The 17,295-nt window shown below is 41.2% G+C and overlaps 1 protein-coding gene across 2 annotated transcripts; it reads right to left on the bottom strand.

Annotated features, from left to right (window-relative positions):
• Positions 1-181: 181 nt before the first annotated feature.
• UBXN4 (UBX domain protein 4) lies at positions 182-17,106 on the bottom strand. Of its 2 annotated transcripts, none has more exons than XM_052792205.1 (13): positions 16,953-17,106; positions 9,868-9,970; positions 8,965-8,993; positions 7,996-8,114; positions 7,218-7,389; positions 6,662-6,764; positions 4,990-5,044; positions 4,672-4,836; positions 3,748-3,875; positions 2,597-2,699; positions 2,115-2,246; positions 1,570-1,778; positions 182-824 (listed from the first exon to the last, which is right to left on the bottom strand). In XM_052792205.1, exons 1-13 carry the CDS (start codon positions 17,032-17,034, stop codon positions 686-688), a joined length of 1,539 nt encoding a protein of 512 aa, XP_052648165.1. In that variant the 5' UTR covers positions 17,035-17,106; the 3' UTR covers positions 182-685. The 2 variants fall into 2 exon arrangements, with proteins under 2 accessions (XP_052648165.1, XP_052648166.1); XM_052792206.1 differs by having other exon boundaries at positions 7,275-7,389.
• Positions 17,107-17,295: the final 189 nt, after the last annotated feature.

Below are 17,295 nucleotides of genomic sequence, written 5' to 3'. Positions count from 1 at the left end.
GGACCCAAACCACTTATTTCAGATGTGTTTTACGAGATTTTAATATGAACAACTCTCGAGTAAGGTCATTTAAACTGGAGCAAAAAGTTTGCCTGCAGTATTTTAAATTTAACCATATGATCCTAACTGCTTGCTTCCTTGTGACACAAGTACTTCAGAGGAGCCTCACAAAAGGAGACAGTTATGTTTTCTGGAAAATAGTTTATTGAGTGCTTGGGGAATTAAAAACTACAAGGTTTTGCTTGCAGTTGCAGAAGCAAGAAAAAAAAGTTAAACATAAATTAGTTACCTGATTTGCTAATTATAGTGCTTCTGAAACCCTCATTTTAATCAGTCATCACCTACCATGACCTTTATATTAATATCTGGCCCTTAAATTTATGTAGCAGAATATTTATAGTTTAAAAAGTGCCTTTCTATGGCAGAAGGGTAATGATTATGAAAGCTGAGAGAGATTTTCAGTCTTTTTAACTCTTTGCTTCTAGGCCTCAGCTACACCCACTTGATTTTTCTGACTTAGGTGACTTTATTCCATACTCCACTGCAGGAATAAGAATTAAGTAATTCATTCAGTGTAAAATAAGCCCCACTTGTCCAGAAGCTTTAGTTGACTCAGATCAAGTAAGGGAAGGAAGGAGGAAAAAAAAAAAAAAAGCCAGACAGTGATTAGTGCAGTTACTCAAAACTACATTTGTTGTGTAGAATTTCCATTCCAAGTATTGTTTTCATCTTCTCCATCATCTTGTGTCCTCAGTCTATATATTTTGCCTTCTTTTTTGAAGTCTTCCCCCCGCTTTTCCACTACTCGTTTCCTGACGGCTTGCCTAGGGTACAAATGACAGTGAGGTTTGACAGTTTCCCTGGTAGTAATTACACACAAGAAGTGAATGCAATAAAAATGCAAATCATGCACCTATCCTTCTCTTATCCCCAATAACAGTTTTCTTCAGCCCCTTGTTTCCTTGGGAAAGAATACCCAGCTGAAAATTTGTCATTTAGCAGTCAGTCAAACTGACAGAATCTCATTTCCCCTGGAAAGCACCTGTCATTGAAGCGATACGTGGCCACTTCACGTGAAATGGCCTAGCGGCTCTCCCAGTACAGGGGAGGTCTCATTCTCTAGGCAATACAAAACCTTAACTGTCAAAATCAGACTTCAGTTGCTTGAGTTTCTTGTATGACCACACCATAACAATTTGACATCTAATTTTCAGAATTTTTATCTCCCAAACAATATCAGCTGAAGCGAAGCCCACAGTTGTAGTTACAGCTGAATTCCCTATTCATAAATGACAGCAAGAGAATGCTTTTTTACTCTGTAATTGGAAATTGAAGCAAACAATGAGGTTGCTTAATCACACACGTAAAAACCGAGAAATCCTAGTCAGAGCTGCCGTGCAGTTTACCAGCCACCAGGTTAAGCCTTTTACCAGATGGAAGGGTGGTGGCCAGAAACTACACGGAGGGGGCAGCAGTTAAGAGACAGATACAGTTCAGTTCCCCACTACAAGATGAAAACAATTCCTGCAAGCGGTTTGAGAAATAGCTGCCTTAAACAGCTTTGGTTACCTGCTTTGCTCAATGCTGCTAGATGCGGAAGGATTTGAATGGTCTTGCTGATGAGCTGATCTCACAGTAGACTGTGAGGGAGGTGGACTTGTAAACAGGAAGTTGCTAATAAATCTCCAAACCGCTAAGAGGGGATAAAGTATTGTGCCCAAGAACTTCCACAGATCACCGCCTGAAGCCTGAACAACAGAAGTAGCAGGTCTTCCCGCCTGGTCATGAACACGTAAAGCAAACTTGTCAGATATTAAAGTTGTGCACTTCTAGACAGAGTATTTCATCCATAATTTAGAAGCAGCTCAGCAGACACAAGAGAAGTCCTTTGGTTACACACTAGACAAATATCTACACCACCATTTATCTGCTTCAGAAAAAGCCCTCCCCCAAATCAGTCCTGACAAAAATTAAACTAATTTTGCAATCTTAGACACAGAAAAGACCAAAATTCAAGCCAAGTATCATCATGGCCCACTAACAGCAAATATACAGCTACAGTACTGCTGTTTGCAAGAAAATGTAAAGCAAACAAACCAAAACCCAGCACCTACCGGCAGCAACACTACTGAAGCACTCGGTGCTAACTCTAGCTCCAGTAATTTCTTTCCGTAATCTTCTTTGGTAAACTCCCTTCTGGGAAACATTGTCGCCAGTGAAAAATTGCCATAAGCATTACCAACTGTCTGTGAAAATATAAAGAAAACATTTTGTTTATAACTGTTCACTTTCAAACAACTGCAGATTTGCCAGTTGAGTATACCTTGCCATATTGACCCAAGAGTTCTATATCAAACTATCAATCATCTTCATATAGAGAAACAAAGAATTTTTCATATCCTACTGTCTCTTAACTAATGATACGCTGCACTAATACAAAGGCAGTTGGTGGCACTGGAGAAGGCTGCTACCAAAACCCACTTCAAATAAACAAAAAGAAAAGCAGCTGATGACAGTTCCACCACGATCAACAACTAGTTGATGCTACACCAAGTTGTAATCAGCACATAGCTGAGAAAACAAAACACCACTTTACCTGTGCAGCAAACTGCCTTGCTTCTTCCAGCCGCGCTTCAGATGGGAACTGGTTAGTAAAGGAAGATCCATCCGGGAGGCGGAACTGAATCCTGGCTATTGCACTGCAGGACACGTATCAGGGTCAGTCAACACGTGAACAGTTACAGACAAACGCTCCTGGGGTTTTAGTTTGATAGTATTGAAATGTGGGAGAGAGGGACAGTCATCCTACTCATGGCAGTGCAGATGGGTTATAAGTTTGGATCCACAGTTGATAACCACCTGCTTGTATCTCACAATGCATCTCCTGGCTTTTGTCAGAGTCCAAGACCCGTCACCGTTCAAACAAGATATTTATATTAATCACGCAAAAAATGAATAAGTGAATGAAATATAAACCATATTTCTTTTGCGTAGCCTGTGTTAGTTTTGTTCTTCTTTCAAGAAGTTGTATTATGAAGGCACAGACATTTAAGCTGGCTTGGCAAGTAATTTTATGTTCAACTAGCTGTGGGCCAGCGTTACTGTGTGAGTTTCAACACCAACACAGGCTGTTACTCCTGTGCTTGCCCTCTGTTCAGGGGCAGTACTAGACTCACAGTGGCTCCGTAACTCCACATAAGGTCTCTATAGGTTAAGAGTATTTCTTGAAACACTAGTGTTGGGCAAAGCAGGAGTCGACTCTGACACGGACAGCTGATGACCCCAGTCAAGCCTTGCTGAATCCAAGCCAACTGCACACACAGCCAAACAGCTGTGTCGGCACCATGCTCCCCAGCACAGTTCTGACGTTGTCTAGTCATTCTGTCTAGTCATTATCTATCACATTCTCACCTTACCTAGTTCCCCACCTAGCCCCATTATATGTGGTATTTAAATCAAAGATCATACAGAAAAAGCTCTTATCTAACTAAAATAACACATAAGGAAAGGTGGTTAGTGTTTCATAATCAGGAATGTCAGAAGGTTGAAAGTTATCAGAGAACATAATATTCATGTAAATAGCTACAAATAAATATTATAAAAGAAAACCAACTTTTTATGTCACTGTTTAAACAGTTCAACATGGCATCAATTAATAGATTAGGATATATATTAAATCTCTTAAAAGTTTAAGTTTCTTTATCTCTCTCCCCCAAAATACACACTTCTTTCTCTACAGGAACCCACCTTCGCTCCTTTTGAGATGCTTCTTTTCTGGCCTCTATTTCAGCCTGTTTAGCCTGAAGAGCTGCAGCTTTTGCAGCTTCTGCTTCTTCCTTCGATTTTGCAAAGCGAGCTGCTCTCTCAGCACGATCCTGTGAAAGGACCAAACACAAACGTTAATTTTTACCATAAATTGTAGCTTAACATTCATTAAAACGGAGAGCTACAATCTGTACTCAGTACCCAACCAGGGGACAAGACAGTACGGCTGCAAAGAATTATTCACCGCCAAACTGCACAATCTCATGTCGTTAGCCAAGATGACACTTTCCAATGAGTCACTTCATGCAAATAGTTGCTAATAGATGATCTTCCCATGCAAGTTTAACACTCCAGTGAAGATAAAGGGAAAATAAATAAATAAATAAATCAATCAATCTTATGACAAGTTACATGATTACAGTTCTAAGTGTTCTAGGCCAAAACCTAATAATGAGGAGGGATTTCAATTGTTACGAACTGCTTACATCTATATATGCACACACATATATACAAATTTGGAAAACAATCCTCACCACCATTTTGAGATCAGTGTTCTTCTGCATGTTCCACAATTAAATACTCCCTGTGCTTCTGTTCCAGAACTATACTTGCAATTATTTTTATGTTTAAATGATAATTCTCCACTGGACTCAAGGAATATGACAAAAAAGTTGGTATGTTTGTTCAGAAAGAAAAGATCATCATGAATATGAACGCAGAAGCTTCACTTTATACACAGGAAATGCTACATAAACCCTAAGCATATGAACTGTTACAATACCAGGCCACAGTAAAATAGACAATCTTTCAACATTTCACTGAATGAGAAAATGTATCCTTTTAGTACACTGGTGGCCCTTGTGAAAGAGAGAAGCAGCAAGCTATCTTCCAAAATGAAAAATTTACCATTGCAATCTGTTGTCTTATACGCTCTCTAGCAGCCTTCTCTTCTGCCTTTTCTCTGTTCCTTTCCTCTAACATACGTTTTGTCAATTCTTCTTCCTGTCGTCTTTTGTACTCCAACATTTCTTTACCAGTTTTTCTCCGTTCAATTTCTTTCTTAATTTCTTTCTGAATAAACAACAGACACAAAAAATTGGACCATGAAATTGCCTTGGACAAGAGTAAGACAAGACTGAAGTACATTTGTTTAAAAAGGAATGAAGCATTTATTCAAATAAGGGTATAAAAAAAATTGCAAGTGGTTTTACATTTTTGTGTTACCTGTTCTTCTTCTTTCCTTTTCTCTTCTCGTCTTTCTTCAAGCTTTTTTGTTATTCTAAATTTAAGAATGAAGTGAAAAGTCTTAAAATTGCAGTATCTGTTATTAACATTTTAAAATTTTAATGAAGCATTTGTAAACACTTGCAGGAGACTGGAACACATAAAAATGAACTGTAACACAGTGCTAATACCTACTGTACAGTAATGATTCATTCACATGCGGGTGTACCATCCATAAAAAGATGAGGTGGTGATTCACCACCGAGTTTCTGACTTTTAATGGAGTTCTAACATATTCCTTCTGTCATTTTTTGCTCAGTAAATGAAGAGAATCTTACATCTTACTGTTGAACCAACTTGTAAGACATACAATAAGCAAATACTATTTATGATCTGTGGTAACAGAAACACTAAAACTCAATCTCTTCTTAGCTATTTAAGCCATCTGGTTTCTTCTGCACATCACTTCCTAAAATGGAAAGCAAATAATATATAGCACTGACATAAATGCACATGCATCTGTCTCATCTATCCAGAAAGGTGCCTTAGAATGAGGATTGACTTAAAAAACCATAGCAATTTACAACATATTTTAAGTCTAGGGAAGGGCAGGCATGACCAAACAACTCCACGAGAAGTCAGATAATCAGAAAAATTCTGTTTGTATAGTAGCTGTTTTGCTTTTTAAAAAAGAAAATGGTAATTACCATAGAGGTTTGCCTCTGTTTTCCCCTGAAAGAAATGTTGCAGATATATGCAAATGTGGTGTAATTTAAGATTAATGCACATTTTTAAAAAGAACTTTGGTATTTATAAGAAAATACTGACTGCATTTTCTTATCAGTAGTTAAGAAAAAATTATACTTATTGTCCAACATCTTTTAAAGAAAACTGAAATGAAATGTGAAAAGGTTTTAAAATATATTTTAGCAGTATAAATAATCCTGTTTACTAAGTATGTGCTACTGGTTTTAGGTAGGATATTACAAATAGTATCAGTCTTACAGATGCTAAAACCCCATTTTATACACTGAATCTCATACTTAAAAACAATCGATTTAATGAATGAACCATGCACTGAACCAGATACTTCTGGTCACTGTACTTTTAAATACTAGAACTAGCATTGCTCCTGAGACCTCATTACTGTTCACTGATAAAACAAAACAAGAGTCTGAGAAGAGGATTCCTCTGGCTTTTTCAATACGCCTAGACTACAAACAGTCATCAAATAGACAAGAAGAAAAAGAAGCAAGATGTCATCTCTGTACAAAACCTAGCTTAGCGCTTCATTACCCCAGTTTCAAGTGCTTTCAGTTCAATATTTTAACTCATTCAAAAATGTGCAGCAAACATATTGTCCGTATTCAAATTATATCAAAGGGGAACATTTATAGTTTTCCAGATTACCCCTTTCTTTCAGTGTGTGAAAAAAGAGATTCATTTAAAAGCTGTTTTCTAGTATTGTCACATACATCTAGACAAAAACAAGACCACATAAATGTTTGCCAGATAACAGAATGAGCACCAAAATCCTGTAATTAAGTCCATTTGTTAAAAAACCACACAAACCAACCAACCAACGAAACCAAAAAACCACAACAAACCACAACAAAACTGCCTCCTGAGAAACAAATACAATACATTAGGAAGTCCGCAAAAGAAGACTTACCTTTCTACTTTGAGTGCAAGATCATTCACAGGCTGAGCATCACTCACTTGTTCATCTAAAGAATTAGTTGCTTCCTGGCTTGCTTGACCTGAATTTGCTCCATCTTCAAGTGATTTACAAGAAAGTAATCCATAAGAGAAAAATAAGAGGTGTATTTCTTATCATTAAAAATTATTATGCTCATTGTTAGCCACAATTCACAGTAACTAGGTTATATTAAGGAGATACAAAATTCTGCTATTTAGACTCCCCCCTCCACCCCCCATTTGGTTTCAGGTTACTAACCCAGAGAAACTTTTTAAATTGAATCCTATTTCAAGAAAGTGTGCACAATTTTCATTGTATTATAAACCATAGATTTCTCACTCATTAAAACTGAGCAGAATGAGAAGTTATTCTTCCTTCTAGACTTGCAATCAGCATTCTAGGATACCCAAGTGTTTTCTCAACAAGTCCACTCAATGTATTGCCTTTCACATACCATCACGTAACAACTTAAGACAAGGAAAACTATTTCAAAAGCAAATTAGCTAGCATTTGTGTAAAAATACATTACCAGCAGAATGTCTTATTGAGTCAGACGTAACAGACGTAACAGACTCGGGAGAGTCACAAAACTCTACTGCTCTGGATTGCGTATTTTCTGGAGCATCGTCAGATGGACAGGAGGCACACGGAGCAGATGACTGACTTCCATTTTCCAAAGGCTGCCCTTTTACTGTGTGCATCTAAAAAATCGGGGAAAAAACCCCCGAGACTATGAAACTTTGAATATTTTCCACAGGTTCAAAGGTCAAAACTAAACTATTTTCAGAGAATCAGTCCTATTTAAAATATAAAACTAAAACTATCATGTATTGTTTGTTGACTGTGATGCAAGCATACATTTCATATTTTTTTCCTAATTTTAGTCTTACACTTGAAGTCAACGTGATAAAACTATCTACATTTATACTATGTTCCAAGCATAACTTTATAAATCCACATTACAAGACAATATTACAAAACCACGTATGAACTTTACTGAAAGAGTAATCGGTATGTCATTCCAGTTCAGAGTTCTTGACATATTTCTTCAATACTGTTAGCACTACACAGATGATCTAAAACAATCTGTGAAACAAAAAAATAACATAGCACCTTTGGATAGCGCTTTGCAACCTGTTCAATTTGTGTACTGAATTTAAGTTTGCAGATTTTGTTGTTGGAAGGATATAGAACCAGTAATTCCTAACTCCCCAAGGCACAGGCTAAGGGCCAGGGACATCTCTTGTCTTGAGCACGTGAGCACACCCAACTCAATCTGAAATACCCAGTCTGTCAGCAAGTGTTACCTGTTTAACTTTACGGATTCTGGTAACAAGCTCTTCCACAGAAACGCTGCCAGCAATTACTTCCAAAGGGATTCCATTGTCTCCTATAAAAAAACTCGATGGAACACACACTACAGGATCTGCACAGCAACAGTTAAGGGCAACAAATGACAGAAGTTTATAAAGTAACTTTAAAAGGAAAAGCGTAAGTCCTTCCTACAGAACCTTCTAGCCCAATATTCTATCTCCACCTGGTTGCCAGCAGTCAGTGCCAAGGGAGGAAGAAAAAAAGACGCTAACAAAAATGCTGGAAAACATTACATACAACCGATTAGAATTTCTTCTTTTCTTTGAAATGGTTTAAGCCAAAATATTTTTCTCCAACACACATGCATCTGACAAGCAATGATGCTTTGACTTAAAAAGACTTCGGTTTAGTGTGAGACGACATCTATGTAGACAACAATGAATTCTTCACAGCATTAAGAAAATCCAAGTTAAGGTACTGAATTCCCTTCCTCAGCATCATACAGAATTTCTGAGCTATATGCAGTGACCTACTTAAGGTAGGCAGATGTTTACCTAACTTCACACCTGTGTGTATCTGATAGAACCCAATCCACTACTTGTTCTTCCTTCTCTGTAACTCTGAACTCCAGCTAATAATTTAAAGCATTGCTTGTTTGTTTTCTAATGCTGATTAGTAATACCAGTGGGTTATTTTGTTTACATAAAGCTTTGGATAATTTTCTATTTGGAGAATTACATAGGATTAACATCAGAAAACCCCAACTTCTTCACTTTAAGAATTGACAGTAAGTCGGATACATAGATGGTATCTTTTAAGTACAGTTTCTTGCATATTTTTGTGCCATAAGAAGTATTTTTAATAACGTTCCTTGTACATATATTTCTTAAGAACAGTACTAACTTGTAAAGAGCAATTTTCTGTAATCATTATGTAGCATCTAAACTGATCTCAAAGGATACAAATTTGAGAAAACTGCAGGCATGCTTCGCTGTTTAAAAGAAAAGATTCGTTTAGGGGGAGCAATCACTTCGCAACAACTTTAGATTAAGTCTTTCATCATAAAAATAACTGTCCTACTACCACACACAAAACTATTTAAATACTTGAGAGAACACTAAAAGCAAATTTGCATTGCATGTGCTTGTTAACATTTTGCATAAGTGTTGACATGGTGACAATCCCTGGTTATCACAGTTGGCTATATAAGATTTAGGGGAACAGTGCTAAGAAGCAATTCAGGAAAAAGACATCTAGTCTACTGAGTGCGAATAATATAGTAAGTCTAATAAAATGTCTATAGAGCATTTCAAAATAATACCATTTTTGGAAATATCAATGCGCTTTCTGCACATGGACTGGAACACTTACACATAACAAAAATAGTTGAGTAATTTACCCAGGAACTTCAATGCTTTGCTATTCTATGTGTTACAATAGAGAAAAACACATTTTCTCTGCAGCTTTACAGATTTTTATCTTTCTGAATTCATGAGAATTTTTAAATTCGTTATGTAACTTGGCAAATCAAGAACTGCCTCAAGAGTACTTGCATTTTGATTCCAGCTTTGTTACATAACTTTTGTGTCTCTTCCTGTTGAAAAAAGACAACCTCAGGCATCCTTTTACTAGTACTGAAATACAGTCCGACATACGCAATGAATATTCTGCAGAACACAACAGTAAATTGGACATCTGTCCAATTTTCTCAGGCTCTAGTGGCTTCAGGTGTACTGAATTCACTTACGTTCTGGAACCTTGTATTTAGACTACCTCCAAATCAGGGTGAGGATTTCAAAAGCCTCTTACTCTCATCATCATCAATGAAAGACTGTGTAAGAGACAGAATTAGAATGGGATCAAACCTTTTGGTGTCGATTTTAATAGCAACAAAACCATCTGAGGCAGCTTCAGTCACCTTCTCATCTTCCCACCTTGCAGCCATCTCAGTAGATTGTTCATCCTCACCTGTAAGATACAGCACACGTGTGATACTAAACATACCACAAATTACTGTCTCTGATTTTAGCTTTGCTTCAATTGCTTGAAATCACCTTTGAAAGATGCTCTCATGATTGTTTTCAAGTCAGTTTATCATTTATTTTTGATAATCTGGAGACAACTCACTCCAGCTGACTTGCCTGGCTAACATACCAAAAACCCAATACACCAAAAATCCTTCCAAGCCACCAAGCACATAGCTTTCACAGTCATTCAACTGCATGGTGAGGTGGTCCAAGGGAGCGGAAGGGACTGGACCACACAGATGGAACAGACAGAGGAACTGGTGGTGATGGCCAAGTCCCAAGATCGGCTCGATTGCATCATCTAATTGCACAACCGCCGAAGGATCTCATTTTCACATTACAGTGTGTGTGCTTATGCTTTAGTATTTTGCTTCAGTATACTCTCATAATATGCAAGGAGATTCCCACAGCACAGAGGAAACCATGGCTTCTTCCTGACATTAAGCTTGACCTAACATGCTAAAACTATCCACTGCTTACCCCTCATTATAAATTTAATTACATATTGGTACACCAGCTGCTAATAGGTAAAACTGTATTTTCCACTCCTTGGAAATACGTAATTCAGCAGACAAGGTTTCATCAGTTTGATGATGTTAAAAAAAACACAAACCAAGAAACATTTATTCACAGGATTATTTGTAACTTAGTTTTGTATTCCAGTTCCTGACATGAACACTAACAGTAGGAGGGGAGGAACAAGAGTAACAGTAGAAGAGGAGCTACTTAAGTAAGGGAAACTGCAAAGGTGCTCTGGGGCTACAGATTCAAAAGTGTTATTCTAATCACATTAAACACATCAATCATGCATTTATCTTCCAAAGCACCGGTTTAGTGAGGATGTGGGTTAATAAGTACGATTCCGATGAATATTAACCATCTTTCAACAAGTAAATCAGCCTGCAACCATTTCTTTATCTTCAATCTGTATTACTTTCTAGCAGCTTGGAAACAACTGTCCTCTTGATGAAGAATTTGAGTCACAAGTACAGAAGTATAGTAGTGCATTATTCAGTGACAACAACAAACCATTTGTTTGTTTCATCCCAGCTGCCATTTCATGCAGTATTTTTTACTTGTTAAAGATCAGGAGTTACACGTGGAGTCCCCTGGTGAAGTGCTGCGTCCTTAAGGCCATAACTGCCTGGCCACAATGCTTCTCAGAGACATGTATCAAATATATCAATTTTGGAAAAGTGTTTTCCAACCACATGTATTGATTTTTCCCTGGAAGCACTGGAGCCAGTAAGAAAGTATTCATCTCTATTACTATTATTCTACATAAGCAAGTAAATATTTAGGATAGTTTATGTAGGAACCTTTCCTTTTCCTTTAAGTGCAGTGCTTCCAACTGTGGTCAATGGATGCAGCTGTTCTGCCAAGGGTGGTTCGGCCTCCTCCCCCATTTCCAAACGCTCAGAGACAGACAGCTGCTTCACCACACACTTTTTCAAAAGGACATGTGCTCATCCGATTAGGCTACTAAAAATATCTAAATACTTGCCTAACACTAACTTTTCCATACAAACAACTCCTGTAGAAAAAGAATGCTGAAAGACACAAACAGGTCAGAGACTGTTCACAGTACAATCTCTGAGATGTGACCCATGAATGAAAATGCTGATAACTCACATTTTACAAAGCTCTATGCCATGAAGCACAGTTTAATATTGCGTCTACCCACAGAAGAGTTGCTTATTCTCACACATCTTTTTGTTTTGATAACCCTTTCTCATTTAGGGGTTAAGGATCATTTATTACAGTTTTGTAGTAGTAATTATATCCTGAAATGAAAACTGCCAGGCCCCAGGAAAAGCATCAGAAAAGTCAAGAGGTCAAGCTGAACGGAACTTGACATAGTTCATAATTCTGCTAAACACCGAACTATCAAAACCACGTCAGAGTTCTAGTTCCCAAGAGTCTCAGATTTGTTGTTTCTCAAACAAAAGTATCACTTTATTTCATTTAGCGGAAAGACCTGTACACAATTTGCAGTCACGCTTGCTCATCTCCTAAATTTGGTCAGGTAAATTTAGATATCTACATAGCGAAAACGTATCCATCGTTTCTCAAGTGATTCAGCTAATTGGAAGAGACTCTTTTTCTGCAATGATTTATCTCCTGTACAAGGAACTTACTCAAAACCAATGCAGGTTGTCAAAGGACTTTAATTCCCCATTCCTCAACACAGTCATCAGGGAAAAGCACTTTCCTTTCAGAAGGAGCGAGATAGGCCCAGCTGACTTCTCAATGTCCAACATTTTATAACTACTCAGCAAGAGTAAGGATTGCCCACCCTGGAAATGACAAAAAGCCAGGACATTAAGCTGCTCACCTCCTCCTCCTCTGCGTCATTTCACATATTTAACTTGAAAAGTGCTTTGATACAGCTTGGCTACAAAATGCTAACAAATAGCTTGTTGATTGCAAATCAGTGCTTTGTAAAAAAATAATCTAAAAATAAAGTTATGAACAAAGGAAGAAGTGTTTCTACAAATGTTACTAAAAAGAAACACAAACATTTTAGCTTGAAGTTTTTTCTTTTCTCCCCCCTCATTTTTTCACTTCTGAAAAGCACTTTTTATGAGTGGCCTGGTATTTTCACGATCAGAACATGTCTTAACTTTTGGAAAGAATAATCCTAAACACCTCAATCAGGACAGAGAAGGTATCTGAGGGTGTTTCCTATCAAATGAACAATTAACTTTAGATTAATAACTAAAATAATGAGAGGAGTTTTTTAACTCTGCAGGCTAGAAAATCATGTACATAACAGCTACCAACAAGATACTAGAGACATTCACCAGACCTGTTTCAGCACCAGGAATACTTTTTCCCTGTGCAGCAGCAGAACCTACTAGCAATTATTTGATGCCACAAAGTAACTCATCTGGTCCCCAAACACAACTTCCTTGCTTTGTGTGTACAGAAACCTCTAATCTAATTTAAAATCAGTTTTTTAAGGCAGACGTGCTTCACCTTATGCTCCCTGGAGAGTATGGAGCAACCCCTTTTATAGCAACTTCCCGTGAACTCAACAGGATATTTAATATGCTTACACAACTACGCAGAATATGCTGTGAAGGTTTTAAAAACTGAACTAAAAAAATGTTAGGATTATAGCTGCAAACAAAAATGTTGAAGAAAAAAAACTGGTTGAACAACATGCAATTGCAGTCACAAACACCACCTCATTGTTAAGATAAACAGCCACATTATGCCTTGCTTGACTGGAAAATATTCTAGAATCAGAAAGAATAATCCAGTTCTTCATTTTCTAGCAGTTGTTTAGAGAAGTGCAGTGAAGAGGGAGAGTGGGACAGACAGATGGTGGCAGAAACCAAACAGAGGTGGACCTACCAGAATTCAGTAATTTCGGTCAAGGCTGTATCTAATAGCTATCCTCCACAGTGGCCACCCTACAATTACAGTTAATTTATATTTTCTGTTTGTCTCATGTAATTTTTGCTCCTTTATTAATTTTTTGTCCCCATATACACTATTGGACAAAGCATACAAAACAAAACAGAAACACTGAACACTTCTGAAAGCATGTTTTCCTGCTCAGAAATCTGCTTTCAAATGCCCGTCTATGGGCAAGCGTGTAGCGTGAAGACTCAAAGCTACCATCACCACCCACTGTGCAGTTTTAAACATGGATCTACCCAAACGACAAACCCAGTCACTGCTAGCGTAAAAATAGACTATTCTTTCAGCACTCAGCATCCTTCAAACACACCTGCTTCTGCACATGGTGAGAAAGTGTGTTCTTGGGCTTCCCAATTCCCTTTCTCAGCAGGCATAACAGAACTGCTTTGCGATCAGCTCCATCACAGGTCAGCCACCCCAATCCCACTGTTCCTAGGGTAGACCAGAACTCAGCAGAACTCTTGATGCTTTCATTTTGGAGATATGCTTGTCCTAAGTAACACTGCCCCTTTTTCAGGGGTCATAAGAACAAGCAAAACAAAAAAATCAAATCTTTACAGTATACTACAATGTCAAAACTCAATTACATCCCCGCAATCATAAATTTATCTCCACTCTGAGTATCTACACATTCCTGCATCCACCTGGTCAACGTTCACATCTAAAAGAAATGGCCAGTTTTATGTACAAATTTGGTTTTGTAAAAAACGTTGGAAATAAGTTACAAAGTGCATTTCTCAACCCCTGATATATATGTATCATGTTCAAAATACTCATAAGTACTGAATTACTATTAAAAAAAAAATCTTTGTGGTGGGTTAACTTTGGCTGGATGCCAGATGCCCACCAAAGCTGCTCCATCATTCCCCTCCTCAACTAGACAGGGGAAAAAAACATGATGAAAGGCTCGTGGGTCGAGATAAGGACAGGGAGAGTTCACTCACCAATTACTGTCACAGGTGAAACAGACTCGACTCAGGGAAAATTAATTTATTGCCAATCAAATGTCAGAGTAGTATCATGAGAAATAACACCAAATGTTAAAATACCTTCCACCCACCGCTCCTTTCTTCCTGGGCTTAACTCCACTCCCGATTTTCTCTACCCCCTCCCTGCCAGCAGCACGGGGGATGGGGAATGGGGGTTGGGGTCAGTTCATCACATGTTGTCTCTGCCGCTCCTTCCTCCTCAGGGGCAGGACTCCTCACTCTTCCCCTGCTCCAGCATGGGGTCCCTCCCACGGGAGACAGTCCTCCACAAACTTCTCTAACGTGGATCCTTCCCACAGGCTGCAGTTCTTCACGAACTGCTCCAGCGTGGGTCCCTCCCATGGGCTGCAGTCCTTCAGGCACAGACTGCTCCAGCGTGGGTCCCCCACGGGGTCACAAGTCCTGCCAGCAAACCTGCTCCAGCCTGGGCTCCTCTCTCCATGGGGCCACAGGTCCTGCCAGGAGCCTGCTCCAGCGCAGGCTTCCCACAGGGTCACAGCCTCCTCTGGGCATCCCCCTGCTCCGGCATGGGGTCCTCCCCAGGCTGCAGGTGGAGATCTGCTCCACTGTGGACCTCCCTGGGCTGCAGGGGGACAGACTGCCTCACCATGGTCTTCCCCATGGGCTGCAGGGGAATCTCTGCTCTGGCGCTTGGAGCACCTCCTACCCCTCCTTCTTCACTGACCTTGGGGTCTACAGGGCTGTTTCTCTTACATGTTCTCACTCCCCTCTCCCAGCTGCTGTTGTGCAACAGTTCTTCCCCCTCCTTTTTCCCCCCTTCTTAAATCTCTTATCCCAGAGGCGCTACCACTGTCACTGATGGGCTCAGCCTTGCCCAGCAGCGGGTCCATCTTGGAGCCAGCTGGAATTGGCTCTGTTGGACATGGGGAAGTTTCTGACACCTTCCCACAGAAGCCACCCCTGCAGCCCCCCAGCGACCAAAACCTAGCCACGTAAACCCAATACAAAGCATCTGAAACACCCAAGAAATTTAGCAGAAAACTTTTAACCCTGAGTAGGGAGTTGGGGGGAAGATCAGCCTTTACACAAATCAAAGCACATTATGTTTCACAGGTGAAGATGTCAAGTGTTGCAAAACACCTGTGTCAGGAAGTTTCTTGTTGTTTACCACCTGGCTTTTCATTTAATTTTATATAACATGCTATGATCATGCAGAGACCTATCAGGTAGGCACTGCTGGTAAACACATGAAGTATGCCTATAGAAAATAAATAAGTAAATCCAATGGTAAAAGGCTTTTACATCATAGCACCCACCTGCCATCATGATTTGTGGGCTTTAAAATGCTGCCTTAAAGCCTGCATACACTACCCCATCCCCTCCTCCTACACCAACACAGCATGTTGTGGGCTGAGAAGATCTTGACTTCTTGCACTGTTTACTATCCAGTAGAAAATGCTGTTCTCCAAATATAAGGAGAGTTGCGTCAACAAAGGAACTTAACTGCACTTAAGGAACTTAAAGGAACTTAACCGCACATCCCCCTTGGGAGTGAACTTCTCCTTGAAGCTAAGCGAATCCCACAGTTCAATAATTCTTAAGGGAATGACACTAGTCACACGTTTAGCGTGGTTGTTTTTTCATGAGGCATCTGAAAAACTTCAAGCCACAAGCGCTTAAGGCAACAGTAAAAACAAGAGAAACACCACAGACACACTCAAAAACACAAGAAGAAAGTGAAAGAGTCCATCCGATGTCCTCCTTTGTCTTTACCTACCCTAATTTTCCCAGACAGAAAGGCAATGTACCCAGAGGCAATGTGAGTTTCTATAGGTTTCAATTACCATTCAGTCACAGAACAAACAGCATAGGGACCTCGGGGAAAAAAAAAAAAAAAAAAAGGACACCGTACACAAACAGCCAAGAAAGTTACAGCAGTAAGGACTGCATGCCGGCGCACGCAAGGGTATGGCGAAGGGAGAAGCAAAACACGGCAACAGCTCGTTTCGCTGCCCAAAGCCGCGGCGCGCCGCGCCGAGGGCAAGGCCAGGGGCTGACACCACCACAGCAGGCCCCGCACCGCCGGGCCGGGCAGCGGGGACTCGTACTGACACAGCAGAAATCACGGCGCGGCGGGAGGGGGAGGCGGGCAAGCAACAGCTGGCGGAGGCGCCGCCGAGCCTCCGGCAAGATCCGCCCGGGGGCGAGCGAGCGAGCGAACGAGCGGCAACGGCTGACGGGCTGGCTGACAGGGCCGCGGGCTGACAGGGCCGCGAGCCGGCTGACAGGGCCGCGGGCGGGCTGGGCCCACCCGACGGGGGAAGGCTGCGGGCGGGCCGGGAACCGCGCTCGACTCGGGCGCCGCCGGAGCCTGGGGCCGTCCCGGCCGGCCTCAGGGACGGCACCCGCAGCCCACAGAGGCCTGCGCTGCCTGAGCGGCGGCGGCCGCTGCCGCTCCCCTCCGCCCCCGGCGGAGAACGCGGCCACAGGCGCTGCGTCAGCGCGGGGCCGGGCGGGGCCGGGCCGTGCCGTGCCGGGCCGTACCTGAGACGAACACGACGAAGACCGAGCTCCGCTGCTTGGCGGCGGCGATGGCGGCCGGGATGGAGCCGCCGAACCACATCATGGTGCCGCCGGACCCGGGCGCTGCCGACCGCCGCCGAGGCGCATGCGGCCTCCGCACCAACGGCCGGCCCGAGCGCGTGCGCTGGCGGCCGCGGCCCCGCCTCCGCCCCCGCCTCCCCTCCGGATTGGCGGCCGCGGGCGGCGCGCGCCCGCCCTCGGCCACGCGCCGGGTGGCGGCAGATTCGCCTCGGCCGGCCGCCATCTTGACGCCTCGGTGCCCCGCTGCGGGGCTGCGGCCCTGGGCTGTGTCCCGGTGCAAAAT

The sequence above is a fragment of the Harpia harpyja genome, chromosome 7 (genome assembly GCF_026419915.1).
Source record: "Harpia harpyja isolate bHarHar1 chromosome 7, bHarHar1 primary haplotype, whole genome shotgun sequence".
In the NCBI taxonomy this organism is placed as follows: domain Eukaryota; kingdom Metazoa; phylum Chordata; class Aves; order Accipitriformes; family Accipitridae; genus Harpia; species Harpia harpyja.
Note: the sequence above shows the minus strand (reverse complement) of the source record. Positions and strands in the feature narration are given on the sequence as shown.